At 41.9% G+C, this 15,342-nt stretch overlaps 1 protein-coding gene and 1 long non-coding RNA gene across 9 annotated transcripts in view; one reads left to right on the forward strand and one right to left on the reverse strand.

Annotated features, from left to right (window-relative positions):
• LOC110494316 lies at positions 1-4,464 on the reverse strand. Of its 6 annotated transcripts, XR_002469259.2 has the most exons (6): positions 4,273-4,464; positions 3,299-4,164; positions 2,013-3,161; positions 1,750-1,800; positions 1,397-1,515; positions 1-1,201 (listed from the first exon to the last, which is right to left on the reverse strand). It is a non-coding gene; the product is annotated as an uncharacterized LOC110494316 (long non-coding RNA). The 6 variants fall into 6 exon arrangements; XR_002469260.2 differs by having other exon boundaries at positions 1,397-3,161; positions 3,299-3,774; positions 3,875-4,164; XR_002469254.2 differs by having other exon boundaries at positions 1,397-3,161; positions 3,299-3,345; positions 3,487-4,164.
• Positions 4,280-15,342, forward strand: part of vps9d1 (VPS9 domain containing 1) — a 25,192-nt gene continuing 14,129 nt past the window's right edge. For 2 of the 3 annotated variants that reach the window (XM_021569256.2, XM_021569265.2), the window contains exons 1-5: positions 4,280-4,622; positions 10,567-10,639; positions 10,840-11,040; positions 11,124-11,283; positions 12,640-12,754. In XM_021569256.2, the coding sequence (XP_021424931.2) occupies positions 4,551-4,622; positions 10,567-10,639; positions 10,840-11,040; positions 11,124-11,283; positions 12,640-12,754 (621 nt within the window). In that variant the 5' untranslated portion in view covers positions 4,280-4,550. Of the gene's footprint in view, positions 4,623-10,548; positions 10,640-10,839; positions 11,041-11,123; positions 11,284-12,639; positions 12,755-15,342 lie in introns of all 3 variants that reach the window. The other variant, XM_036953756.1, reaches the window with a different exon arrangement.

The following is a 15,342-nucleotide window of genomic DNA, read 5'->3' on the forward strand; positions in this document are numbered from 1 at the left end:
AAAGTAAAGATATCTTTTAATAGAAAATTACTCAAGTCAGTCACCCAGTATTTGGTTTTAAATATACCTAAGTATCAAAAGTAAAAGTACAAATAAACCAGATGGCATTCAAAATGTAACAAGTACTTTTGGGTGTCAAGGAAAATGGAGTAAAAAGTACATTTTCTTTAGGAATGTAGTGAAGTAAAAGTTGTCAAATATAAATAGTAAAGTACAGATACCCCCAAAAAATGACTTAAGTACTTTTAAAGTATTTTTACTTTACACCACTGAGTTCATATTTTTCTGTGGCCCCAGTCAGTTGCCTATTCCTGGTTTAGAGCATGAACAGTACAAGTCAAATCAAATGTTATTGGTCTCACACATATTTAGCTGATGTTATTGCAGGTGTAGTGAAATGCTTGTGTTCCTAGCTCCAACAGTGCAGTAGTATCTAATACTTCAACAATACACACATCTAAAAGTAAAATTATGGAATTAAGAAATATATAAATTAGGACGAGCAATGTCTGAGTGGCATTGACTAGAATACAGTATATACAATTGAAATGAGTACAACAGTATAAACATTAAAAGTGACTAGTGATTCCATGTCCTGTTCAATTAGTCACTGTACCCATGACCATTCTATACCAGACTCCTTAGAGGCTCAAGGGACGTTGTGTTCTTTGCAGCTCCTTGTCGGTCACGGACCTAATCAAGTCTATCAACCGGTGTATGGGTTCAGCTCCCCAGTCTCTGATGGTTGGTTGTTGGAGGGGCTGTCAATGTTTCCTCTGACAGCTGCTAGTGTGAGGGGATGCACCGTGGCCGTTGAGGTTGTGGGCCTTCTCAAAGCGCTCCCCACACAGATCACATGCAAATTCCAGATCAGCCTCTGCCTTGTTTGGTCATCTTAAATTTGACAAAAAGGCTTAGTGAGGGTGCCAAATACAAGATTGCATTCTTGTGCCCCTATCCATCCTTTCCATTATTACAGACTCACCCAAATCATACCACATAATCAAAGGCTTGGCTAACTCCTGACAGACTCATCAGTGCTTGAGCCCCTCACAACACAATTCAGCAGAACCTTGCCACCTGATATGAGCTTAATCTCCCCCTGTAGTGGCTTAACCTCTGAGTGGCACATCTGGTGCAGACAGGTGTTTCCTCTGCTTGAAGGTCTGACCACATTGGTCACAGATGTAGTTCCCCAACTCTATAAAAAGGAGAATGGTCTAACTTAATACCAACACACTCTGGTAGCGTCCCAAATGGCAACCTATTGCCTTCATAGTGCATTACTTTTGATCAGGTGACCAATCAGGCTTTCTAAAGTAGTGCACAATTTAAGAACTAGGACACCTTTTGGGACAGACAAAAAAGCACTGTGTCCAGTCCAGTCCAAACCTACCTGTGTGAATGAGTTGGACGTGTCGCTGCAGGTAGCGGTCAATCATGAAGACCTTGTTGCAGCCTATGGTGAGGGCAGGGCCGCTCGCAGACCTCTTCCTAGTGCTCCTTAATGTGTTTCTGTACCCGAGACACAACCGCACTCAAAAAACGGTAATGTACCAACAGACATGTTCATTGTCATAAGAGAATTAACAGTGCTGTAAGGAGGACTTGAATCTGACCTTTATGCCCTCTGCTCTTTTAAAAAAAAAATGTATTTTTATTTTTTATACAGATAAGCAACCTGGGTACGGACATTTGTAGATTGGGCAGCTCCTCTCTGAAAACCAAAAACAAACATGGATACTACACCTCAGTCCAATTGCTTCTTTTATTCTGGTTCTCTTCTTCGGGGAAGCAATTCTGCAGGGCATGGGAAAAGGAAGAGAACACGGAAGACATCAAAGCCACGATGCCCTTTTTCCGCTAGTAATAAGAGATCTTTCTGTCCACTGATGTGTTATGTATAATTTTGGTTTGATATGCAAAATAGCTAGAACCAGGGCATCATGCACCCCAAAATACTTAATTCTTTGTAAAGAAAAATGTATATTTATCTGCATATCTAAGCATACCTCTTGAGCTGTCTGTATCCTCCAGGTGGGTAAAAAAAAAAAAAAAACGAAATATGCTTCTCTGCTAAATTCTGGGTAAAAGATTGAAAGGAATGTCAGTCTTATTCAGTACATTTAGCTATTGCTTGCTTTTATAGGCATGCCAGTTAAGATAGACAAGCTAGCTACTCTAACTTGATAGACTGAAATGGCATCTTGGTAGCTAGTTGAGGTTGGGAGCCTATCTGGGCTAGCTAAAGTCAGCTTCATAAAATTGCTAGGTGGCTAGTAGTATTACAGAGAAACCACAATTATTTTTAAACAGGACCAGTCTGGAGGGGCATGTGACCCTGTGCCCCCTATGGGCATGTCACCTCTGGCTAGAACCCACATTAATCCACTCACTCCTTCTCTAGGTATGGCTCAAATAATTCATCAGAGGATACACTTTTCCTTTTCTCTTCAAACTCATCCTCGCTGGACAAGTTCCTAAGATTTGACACAACAGCCTATAGTTTAACCAATCTTAACTTTCCAGCACTGTATAACTTGAACCATGTTTTTCATTGTTGATTCACCTGGCCTGTCCATGAGCAGGGCTGGTGCAGGAGAGGGTGTCTCCTCACCAAAGATAAATTCTAGGGACAAGAGGGTCAAACTAATTAATTTGGACTGGCAACAGACAAGATGGTAACCACCTGCAAAGAGCCATACATTTCAATGCAGTCAAGACCATACTTCAGTAAACACTGAAATTAAATACTGAGTGTTCTGTTTCCCAGGGTAACTTTGGCAGTACCAAAAGCTGTCTGACCATCTGCACTGGTGGTGGTAGCATCAGTGTGGACGGCGCTCTGAGTCTGGAGGGTGGCAGCGGTACTGGGCTGGGACATGGTGGTGTTGACAGGGTGTTGGTTCCCTGGAAGCTGCTCCTCACCTTCCAGTAGGGGATCACTCTCAGTGTGTCCAGGGTTTGCTCTGGGCTTTGTGGTCTGTATGTCCATTCCGTAACTATGTCCATCCACACACCCCCAGACGGCACTTACTGAGCCCCAGCACTGCCTCTCCAGCACTTCTTTCAGCTCAGGGCAAGAGCGGCAGTCCTCTGCATGGTGGTGGGCCCAGGACACCAGGCTGTGGAGACACTTGGGAAGGAGGGGATGGAGGGTGCTGGTAAAGGAGAGGTGGTTGTCAGGTTGGAGGTAAAAGAAATGGGACAATTGGTAACAGTGGTTATAAACATGAAAGCCATCTCTGCCTATCAAAATCTGGTAATCATCTTGTCCTGATGGAATGTATCCACTTACACAACAAGATGGGGTCCACCGTTCATTGAGAGCCCTCTGAACTCTTCCTGAAACCAAAATCAATATCATGTTATGGTTTCACTGCTGCTTTGGGCCAGATTTGCAGACTAGCTCATTGCTGACCCTCGTAGTTTTGCAATCGCCGCTCTCTACATTGTGACATTACAGTTGCTTGCAGTTTTTCTCACCTGCCTCTGGTGTGCACATTCACAGAGGGCAAGATGTTAACCCTCTGCATAAATATGAGCAGTATTGTGTGGCACTTGTAGCATTTTGTGTGGCAGGTCTTGCAGACAAACTGAGTGACGTGGACCACGGTTCAGTGGCAGTCCAACTAGGCCCTGAAAGTCTATGTATAAAAACAGTGGCGACTGGGCTGGCTCTGTCTGGATCCCCTGGCCACTTGTCGAAGGCATGCCGCAGCCTCCGAGGTGAGAACTTTCCATGACAGAATGCAATGCTGAGTATGCCCATACCTGTAGGATCAGACAAGGAAGTAGGTTGCATTTGAGAACGTTTAACAGCTGACACTTTACCTTATGGAGGTAAAACACCTGACAACAACCTATCATTGACCTCAAAATCTAGACTGCTTGTCAAGAATTTTGAAGGGGAATCACAGGATTTCTTTGATCTATGCTGTGGCCGCTCCTCCCCTTCTGTCGCCACAGCTGACACTGCTGTGCTCAATTATAAAATTGTAGATCTGTCACTGATGGTGAAGTTATCTTTGCAGCATTATTATTGGTTCTTCCTCGCCGCCCAAAATGTTTCTTGACCCCGGCAACTAACTGAGTCTGGCTTCTCTGTCCTGCTGCCACATCGGAAAACCGCGCACGGCTCACTCTCTTCTTCATAACACAGTCCTAAGAGAATACAGAGGATTCAAAGGAAAATCCTATCAATATAATGTAGCAGTAGCTTTCAAAGTAACTTGAGCCTTAAGTGGGAGCTATTCAAAAAGCTGTTTTTACCAAAGTTGGTTTGAAAGCTGCAGCTGCGACTTCCAATGAGGAGAACACTATTCGCCTCAAATTATATCAGTCATATGTAGTTTAACCAATTCGTTGGTGGTTTACTAAAATATACAGTCTTTTAAACAGTAACACAATATCGTTAAGAACGAACTGGTAACGGTTTATTTGTAAACAACAAAACCCGGAAGTAGTACAAAAATAATAAACATCAAAGAACCACCAGACCGGAGTGCATATCCGGAACATTGATTGACCGCAGTTGGCGCTGCGTTGCAATGAAGCCCCTTCAAAATGCCATGAAAATGGCTAAAGTGGCTATACAACTGGACGCGGGGAACCGACAAAAGGTATTATAATGTCTATATTTCAACAGATTTACAATTTCAGTAGCAAACGAGTTATATAGCCAGGAGATATACGCTTTATCGTTGATGTAAACAACCACAAAATAGGCGGGGCTATCCGATGCCAGCTGCAGTCTATAGTGTGTGATTGCGGCCTGAAATTCGGAGGTTTCTTGCTTGTGGGCATTCCTGCATTTGCAGGAACTTCCTATTGGTTCCTGCTTGTGTTTAAGTAACTTTTTTTTATATTCTAGATTTCCATGATAGTCCATGGGATTAAAATATGGGCCAAAAGGGAAATAAAAGTATTATCAAGAGTTTTTTTTTCAGTTTAGGCTATGCCTAAACTGGGGTTACTATATGATGTGTAATTTCATAGTTTTGATGTCTTCACTATTCTACAATGTAAAAATAAAGAAAAACCCTAGAGTAAGTAGGTGTGTCCAAACTTTTGACTGGTACAGTACATCCATATTTCCAAGTCCTATTATTGAATGTCAAGGGGTATTACATTAATTGGAATGACTGGAAATCTGACATACTTTTTGGTTTTTAATGTAATGTATCGGTACATCCTGTATATAGCCCCGCAATTGTTATTTACTGCGGCTCTTAAATTAGTTGTTATTCTTATCTCTTAACTGCATTGTTGGTTAAGGGCTTGTAAGTAAGCATTTCACTGTACACCTGTTGTATTCTGCGCATGTGATAAATAACGATTTGATAAAGATAAAACCTAATTGTATTCTTTTCTGTAGTAGAAAGCAATGGGTTAGAAGAAGCCTACATAACCACCCCATAAAGTAAAATGCAACATCCATTTATAGCCAGCTATGTGAACTCTAACATTGATTTATCCTGCAATAAATGTTGTTCAATTGGCAACATTAATTTGTCTTCTAATGCCTCTTAAGGGGAAAGTAATGAAAATGAACCAGAACTTTTGGATTACTCAAATTCAATAACGTAATGTTACTAATTACAATTTTGGACAGGTAACTGGAACGGATTACATTTAGAAAGTAACCTACCCAACCCTGTATGCCACTGTACACCAACTTTGACCTTTATCCACACTGCTCTATCGAGAAGATTGAAATACTGCTAGTTTGCCCTTTTCATCCTCATGCTAGCTAGCATTAGCCACAACAGCCGTTATGGAATTGCACATCGCGTTGAACAACAAAGGAGCTGATTGGCTGTGGTGGTTACTGCTAGCTAGCACGAGGACGGAAAGGGCAGTTTTACAGGAAAAATAACAGTATTTCAGTTTTTTTCTATGTATCAGTGTGTATAAAATGTAAATAGTCCGGGTGGATTAATTGTTCAGCTGACTTATGGCTTGGAGGTAGAAGCTCTTAAGGAGCCTTCTGGTCCTAGACTTGGCACTCCGGTACCGCTTGCCATGTGGTACCAGAGAGAACAGTCTATGACTTGGGTGACTGGAGTCTTTGACAGTGATGTACTGGGCCATACACACTATCCTCTGTAGCGACTTACGGTCAGATGCCGAGCAGTTGTTATATCAGGTGGTGATGCAACAGGTTAGGATGCTCTCGATGGTGAATCTGTACAATGTTTTGAGGATCTGGGGACCCATGCCAAATCTTTTCAGTCTCCTGAGGGGGAAAAGGTGTTGTCGTGTCTCTTCACAACTGTCATGGTGTGTTTGGACCATGATAGTTTGTTGGTGATGTGGACACAAAGGAACTTGATACTCTCGATCCGCTCAGTCCCATCGATGTTAATGGGGGCCTGTACGGCCCTTCTTTTCCTATAGTCCACAATCGGCTCCTTTGTCTCGCTCACATTGAGAGAGGTTGTTGTCCTGGCACCACACTGCCAGGTCTCATCGTTGACGGTGATTAGGCTACCACTGTTGTGTCGTCAGCAAACTTAATGATGGTGTTGGAGTCGTGCTTGGCCACATCATTTGCGCCAACGTTTTGGAAACATAAGAAACCATGTTCCAGCACTTGTTTATGGAACACAGATGGAAGACAGTCCTGTGCTAATTAGCTATCTGCGTCTTCGAACATCTTTGTGTAAACGGAAGATGGACGCCACAAACGTGTTGTCACTGAAAAATACTGTCGACTGCAACTGTGTTAACCTTAAGTGTATATTTTGCCATCGTGAAATGATTTTGATGTGATATGAAAGTAGAGGGCTTTATGTTTCTAGAACCGTACCGCAATAGTGGCTGTGCATAAAATTGATGGCCCCCATGCACTTAACACAAATGCCTTGTTGGCTAATTTTTCCATATTACACATTGCTCTTGGTAACACTTTTTTTTTTTTTGTGGACCTTATTCGTCTTTCAATCACCCACGTGGTTATGAGCCTAAAAACCAATGAGGCAGGACTTGCAGGGCATCTAAAATAGAACCAGGTAATTTTTTTAGCACTTGGCTACGCAGACGCTTGCGAGCATTTTGGGATGAAATTATTGAATAACATATCTGTACATTTATTTTGCAATGCTCGCGCAAGCAACACGGCTGGTGTGGTCAGCATGTAACATTGACAAAACTGCGGGAAAGCAGTGCATAGCTGGTGGTGAAGGACACTGTCTACCAGTGTCCTAGCTAGCTAGCTACCGGTGTCCACCCCGTCTCCTGTCTGTGTAACGTTTCTGCAGCTCTAGCTAGCACTCAGTGACCGCGTTTACATGCACACAGTATTCCGGATAGTAGCTCATATCCCGCTTATTCGGGATAAGCTGTTTACATGCACCTTTGATATCCGGCTCATGAGTATCCATGAACATAATATATTCCTCATAAGTACAGTGCATTCGGAAAGTTTTCAGACCCCTTTTTACAACTTTTTGTTTTGTTACAGTCTTATTCAAAAATGTATACAAACTTTTTTATTTTCTTCATACATTTTTCTTGGTCACTTCCCTTGGTCAGGGAGGTGACCAACAACCTGATGGAGCTCTGTCAGGGTGACCAGAGTTCCTCTGTGGAGATGGGAGAACTTTCCAGAAGGACAACCATCTCTGCAGCACTTCACCAATCAGGCCTTTATGGTGGCCAGGCAGAAGACACTCCACAGTAAAATGCACATAACAGCCCGCTTGGAGTTTTCCTAAAGGACTCTCAAGACAATGGAGTGGCATTGGGACACGTCTCTGAATGTCCTTGAGTGGCCCAGCCAGAGACCGGACTCGAACATCGCTGGAGAGACCTGAAAATAGCTGTTTTGCGAGGCTCCCCATCCAACCTGACAGAGCTTGAGAGGGTCTGCAGAGAAGAATGGGAGAAACTCCCCAAATGTAGGTGTGCCAAGATTGTAGCGTCATACCCAAGAAGACTTGAGGCTGTAATCACTGCCGAAGGTGCTTCAACAAAGTACTGAGTAAAGGGTACTCAATACTTATGTAAATGTGATATTTCTTTTTTTTTTTTTTTATATACATTTGCAAAGATAATAAAAAAGTCTGTCATTATGGTGTATTGAGTGTAGATTGATGACAAAAATAACAATTTAATCCGAATCAGAATAAGGCTGTAACAAAACAATGTGGGAAAAGTCAAGGGGTCTGAATACTTTCCGAATGCACTGTATATGGGTTAAATGGAATAGTAACAGAAATATGGACACTGACTGTAGGCCTTTAACCTGACATGTAGCGTAATATATTATTAGCTCCTGCAGAATTATGCATTTCTGACAGTGAAATTATACAACAAAAATGTATTTTGTCTCAGGATAAGGAGTGGAGAAAAATTATTTATTTCTTTCAGCATCTCTTGCGACAATGTGAATGCGAGGGTAATGTGTTATCTTTGAAACTGCAGACAGTATTTCAACCACAAAATATGCACCCAAGATGAACTGCATTCTTATCAGAAATATCTTGTCAATTTTCTCCGCTTTGCAATTTCTATAAAACCAGTCAAATTGATGACATTTTGCACAGGAATAACCTTTCTACTATTTTGAAGATTATTGCGTTTTCTCCCCAGTCCCTAAACTAAACAGACAACTTCACTGGTGTTAATGGTGTTAACTATAGATTACTAATGCATTCATTCTTTTGATGTAAGACATTATTCTGGTGAGCACTACTTTATTTAGTCTTCTAGGGCAGGTATTCCCAAACTGGGGTACGGATACGTGCAATGCTGTCGGGGGTACGCCAAATAAAAATTTAATTCCCATTAAAAATTTAAAATAGTTTTCTTCACATTTTCAAACAAGCTGTCAGGCATTCCCTTGGCAGCAAGAGCCTCTCGGCGGATGCTGCAGTGTACCCAAGTGGCGTCGGGAGCCATGACAGGGATACATAGTGAAGTGGTAACGCGCGTGCAAGCAGTTGCTCCCGACACCACTTGGGTACACTGCAGCTTCCACTGAGAGGCTCTTGCTGCCAAGTCGAATGCTTGAAAGATGTTTTGGACACTACAGTGAAAGTGGTTAACTTTGTTAAAGCAAGACCCCTGAACTCTTGTGTATTGTCTGCACTGCACTATAGGCACCGACCATATAACGCATACGTTTTTTTTTTAATTGAAAGATGAGTTTAACGTTTTCTTTACTGACAATTTTCACTTGTCTGACCGCTTGCATGATGAGTTTCTCACACGAGCCTATCTGGGTGATGTTTTTTCTCACCTGAATGATCTGAATCTAGGATTACAGGGATTACAACTATATTCAATGTGCGGGACAAAATTGAGACTATGATTAAGAAGTTGGAGCTCTTCTCTGTCTCCATTAACAAGGACAACACACAGGTCTTTCCATCATTGTATGATTTTTTTTGGTGTGTGCAAATGAACTCATTTGATGGACAATGTCAAATGTGATATAGCGACGCACCTGAGTGAGTTGGGTGCGCAATTATGCCTCATCGAAATTGCAACAAGCGGTTCTGTGACAATTTAATCAGAAGTCACTACCAGATTTCTGGATTGGGCTGCGCCCAGAGTATCCTGTCTTGGCAAATCGTGCTGTTAAGACACTGATGCCCTTTGCAACCACGTACCTATGTGAGAGTGGATTCTTGGCCCTCACTAGCATGACAACCAAATACAGGCACAGACTGTGTGTGGAAAATGATTTAAGACTGAGACTCTCTCCAATACAACCCAACATTGCAGAGTTATGTGCATCCTTTCAAGCACACCCTTCTCATTAACCTGTAGTGAGTTATTCACAATTTCCGATGAACAAATAAGGTTTTATATGTAAGATGGTTAAATAAAGAGCAAAATTATTGATTATTTTTTGTTACCTGGTCCTATAAGAGCTCTTTGTCACTTCCCACGAGCCGGGTTGTGACGACAAACTCACCCTCATTCTTATGTTTAATAAATGTATCCTATAGTGTCTGGCAGGCTGGCAATGTTGGTAAAAAAAACATTTGAGTGTGCTGACCCTGGTGCTAGAGGGGGTATGCAGCTGGAGGTTGAATGTTTGAAGGGGTACGGGACTATAAAAAGTTTGGGAACCACTGTTCTAGGCCAACAAAGTTATGACAAAAGAGACGCTGCATGTATCACACTATAGTTGACAAATAAATGGCCGACCAAATGTCGGAAATTATAATATAGCTTACCAAATGTCGGAAATTATAATATAGCTTACCAAATGTCGGAAATTATAAGCATAAACTTTAATTTAAATGTAGATAGATTAATTATGGTCTGCAAAATGATTATGGTGGATCGAACTGCACAGGTAATTGCGGGCTGCAATCACACCCTTCTCTGCAGTGGCAACATGTAACAATTTTTTTCACTGTGTCATCATCACTGTAAAATTAAAAAATGTAACTGCTGCAATATCATTTGTTACAGTAGTTGCCCTGTTGGTATTATGTGATAATGTTCTATCTATGTTTTATTGCCCTGTTGGTATAATGTTCTATCTATATGTTTTAATGCTATTATGTTTCAACTGTTGGAATTTTACAGCTGACTTTTTCTCTCTAGGAAGCTTACTGTGAATACTTGAGGAGTATCAATTTCATCTCCCACGCACTTCTGGAGGATGCTGAATCGAGGAGTAAGATGAGACCTGGACTATATTCCATTATGCAAAACTAAATAAAGGACAATTCATACATCTCCTTTCATTCAAGAGGTGCTCTGTAAATGAGAGTTGTTGTGATGCTTTCAAGATGGGACTGCAACTACATCTTAATGGCTGTGTTTATTGATCATTTCTTCACTAACTGCTATTTTATTTTCTCTTTCCTCACCCAGAGGAGGAGGAGATGGTAGCAGTAGAGGTGGAAAAGATGTTGAGGCTAGCTGAGCAGTGTTTGGAGAGAGTCAAGTCCCTCGTAGGAAAGAGAGATGAACCCCCTACCCCTCCCTCTTCCACCACCACACCAACCAACTCAGCAGCACTCAGCCTGACCACAGCCTTAGCCCCATCTGTTGCAGTAAACCCTGGAAAGATTGGTAAATATATTTATCCTCAAATTTTGTTATGTTTTTCATATGACTTTTTCCCAGAATGTATCATCCTCCTGTCCCTCCTCCAGTTTTGCCACAACCACAAGAGAAGATTGACTCGGGGCCTAAATATAACCCCAGGCCTGGACACCGCAGAGTTCTCTCTGAGGGTGGAGGGGTGGTCTCCCTCTTCCTGCCCCCAGAAGTCTTCCAGAGGTTGCAGACAGTGGAGTCACAGGACACCAGGAAGTGAGTTATCATAGAAACTGAGGACTAAACAATCGGGGTGCAAATGGGAAATATAAATAGCCCTTCAGTGACAGCAGAAGGACTCTGTTTACAGTATTCATGAGACGCCTTCATCAGAAGTCAATTGGAGAATGGTTGTCAATGTAGAACTTTTTTACGTTGTGAAAGAGGCAGGTGATTAAGTAATCTACATGTAGAATGTGGCCCCCTTGTGGAACCTAAGCGAATTGCAACAACTGCCTGAATTCAAACAATTCTCCCCTCCCCCACGTTTGCATCTTTTTACTCTCGGTTTTGAATCACCAGTTTCAAACATCTGAAAATACAATATTTTTGGTTATTTAAAATATGTTTCACATCGGTTTAGATGTACAATGATTCTCTACACTATACTTGCTTGTTTTGTCACAAACTGACATTATTAAAACCAGGAAATGGCAGAGCGAATTCTACTACCCAAGTCTGCCATTGTTGATTCTGCTCCTGAGGAGATTACCAAGCCTCTGTGAGACACTGAAGGGAGGGTGCAGCTTTCCCATTTGACAACATCTTTTGTTGTCAAATAGGAAGGCTGCACCATCAAAATGCAATTTTCTATCGGTCCAAAATATTTGTTTTGTGAATAAAATTCCACTATTATTGCAGTTACACTGAGTGCACAAAACAGTAGGAACACCTTCCTAATATTGAGTTGCACCCTCTTTTTCCTTCAGAATAAGCTGAAATCGTCAGGGTACGGAACAGGGTACAAAACATTTCTGCAGCATTGAATGTCCCCAAGAACACAGTGGCCTCCATCATTCTTAAAGACTTGAGGCTGTAATCGGTGCTTCAACAAAGTGGGCCTGAATACTTATGGAAATGTATTTAATTTTAATATAATTTAGCAAACATTTCCAAACCTGTTTTTGCTTCGTCATTATGGTGTATTGTGTGTAGAATGAGGGAGAAACTATTTAATACATTTTAGAATAAGGCTGTAACATAACAAAATGTGCAAAGTCGAGGGGTCAGAATACTTTCCGAAGGCACGGTCTCAAGGCTTAAAAATCCTTCTTTAACTTGTCTCCTCCCTTTCATCTACATTGGTTGAAGTGGATTTAACAAGTGACATCAAGGGATTATAGCTTTCACTTGGAGTTACCTGGTCAGTCTCTCATGGAAGGAGGCGTCATGTTTTGTACACACTGTATATTATGATTTTTTAAAATTAATTACTTAAAAGCAGACTTGGTTAGTGCAGAGTATTTTAATACTGCAGAACTGAAATGCACATAGTGTGCCCACCCCAGTTGTAGTCTTGATACTTTTTAAGATGTGACTAAATATTTCTGTATGTTTTTGTGTATATGAAAGGGAGCTTACACCCATAGAGGAGGCATCACGGTTGAACCAGAAGTTGAAAGCAAATTGTGAAGCTCGTCTGGCCCGACTGCCCCCTGCTCAGGCCCGTACACAGAAGACTTCTCTGGTCAGTCTTTGTGTTTGTGTGTTATTATGTCACTTATACCAAACAGACACCACACACCATATTCAGTTGAACAAAGTTTTTGTGTGTGTCCACTACTTTTTTTTTTTTATATCCACTACTTTTATGTAGTGGATATAACGTCTGTGTGGATATCACAAACTTTCTTTTTAGCTTTGTTCTACTGTAATATGACACACAGTATTAAACTTACTAACTAGTTTACTAACAAGTACCCTCAATTTATCACAATTGAAATGTCATCCAAAGTAAAGAAGAAAGGTTGTGAAATCCACACAGCTGTTATATTCACTACACATATTGTGCACGGGCACACACACACTTGAGTGCCTGATGTTGGTATAAAATCAAAGATGGACCCAACAAGAGCTCAGGAGGGAAAATGGTGGAAGTGCAGGTTGATTCTGATGCTGCGCGATTGAATTAATTAATTGAGAATGAATGGAAGACGGAATGAATGGAAGACGGGAGAACTTCGGTTTCTGGTGGGAGTGCAATTCGTCAACAACAATCAATTTGAGGTCTCAAATATGTTAAAGGAGGCATTAAGAAAGGTAGTCAGAGGGACCAGGAGTGGTTTTGTTTTGATTTCCTTTGTCTCAAAAGAGGAGGAGGAGGAGGAGAAGGCATTATAGCCCTATAAATGATCAGAATCTGAAATGGAGAGCTTTTATTTTCGGGTCAATCAAATCCAATTGTATTTGTCACATGCTTCGTAAACAATGGGTGTAGGCTTACGGGCCCTTCCCAACAATGCAGAGAGAGAGAAATATTAGAAAAGTAATAATACATAAACAATGAGTAACGCTAACTTGGCTACATACACAGGGTACCAGTACTGAGTCAGGATGTGCAGGGGTACAAGGTAATTGAGTAGATATGTACATACAGTACCAGTCAAAAGTTTTTTTGCATTGTTGTTTTCCTTTCCCTTTGTCTTTTGTTCATTTAGTTTGTTTTTGGTACATTTGGGGGGTCTTGGGGGTGGGGAATGGAAGTATGGGGGTCTTGGATGGTTGAGGGGCAGCTCTTGAGGAACTGTGGGGGTGGGAATCTTGGAGGGCTGGCGGTTGGGAGCTTGGGCCAGTGGCTGATGGATCGCTGATTCGGGTCCCCGTTTTTGAACTTGTGGGAGATCCGTCGATGTGCTCTTGAGCAGGGCATTGACCCTTGTTGCTTCTGTGTGTCACTCCGGATGCGAGTCTGTTAGATGACTAATGTGATGTAGTTGTTGAGCGGCTTCACTGCAAGTATATTGTATGTTCTAAATACTCGATAAAAAGAGAGAAAAATATGAAATAAATTAGCATACACAAATATTTAAAGTAACTACATTGTAAAATAATAGTGTAGACATCAGTGTGCAAAACTGTCATCAAGGCAACGGTTGGTTACTTTGAAGAATCTCAAATATAAAATATATTTTGATTTGTTTAACACTTTTTTTTTCTTTTTTTAGTTACTAAATGATTCCATATGTGTTATTTCATAGTTTTGAAGTCTTCACTATTATTCTACAATGTAGAAAACAGAAAAAGTTAAGAAAATACCTGAAATGAGCAGGCATGTCAACTTTTTACTGGTACTGTACAACTAGGAATAAAGTGAATAGTCCACATGACAGAAAATTAACAGTAGCAGGAGTAGTGTATGTGATGAGTAGGGTGGGTGGAGTCTTGGAAAACTTTTAGGGCCTTCCTCTGACACCGTCTGGTATAGGGGTTCTGGATGACAGGGAGCTCGGCCCCAGTGATGTACTGGGCAATACGCACTACCCTCTGTAGCGCCTTGCGGTCGATGCCATGCAGTTGCCATGCCACACGATGATGCAGCCAGCCAAGATGCTCTCAATGGTGCAGCCATAGAACTTTTTAAGGATCTGAGGGACCATGCCAAATCTTTTCAGCTTCCTGAGGGAGAAGAGGCGCTGTCGTTCCCTCTTCACGACTACGTTGGTGTGTGTGGACCATGATAGATCCTTAGGGACATGGACACAGAGGAACTTGAAGCTCTCGACCCGCTCCACAACAGCTCTGTTGATCTGAATGGGGGCGTGCTCAGCCCTCCGTATCCTGTAGTCCAAGATCAGCTCCTTTGTCTTGCTGATGTTGAGGGAGAGGTTGTTGTCCTGGCACCACACTGCCAGGTCTCTGACCTACTCCCTATAGGCTCCCATCATCGTTGGTGATCAGGCCTACCACCGTCATGTTGTCAGCAAACTTAACGATGGTGTTAGAGTCTTGAACGGCTACGCAGTCATGGGTGAACAAGGAGTACAGGAGGGGACTAAGCACGGCGGATGTGTTGTTGCCTACCCTCACCACCTGTTTGCGGCCTGTTAGGAAGTCCAGGATCCAGTTTGAGGGAGGTGATCAGTCCCAGGATTCTTAGCTTTGTGATGAACTTGGAGGGCACTATGGTGTTGAACGCTGAGCTTTAGTCAATTAACAGCATTCTTACATAGGTGTTTCTCTTGTCCAGGTGGGAAAGGGCAGTATGGAGTACAATCGCGAGAGCTTCATCTGTGGATCCGTTTGGGTGGTATGCAAATTGGAGTAGGTCCAGGGTGT

This window comes from Oncorhynchus mykiss, chromosome 2, assembly GCF_013265735.2.
Source record: "Oncorhynchus mykiss isolate Arlee chromosome 2, USDA_OmykA_1.1, whole genome shotgun sequence".
Taxonomy (NCBI): Eukaryota; Metazoa; Chordata; class Actinopteri; order Salmoniformes; family Salmonidae; genus Oncorhynchus; species Oncorhynchus mykiss.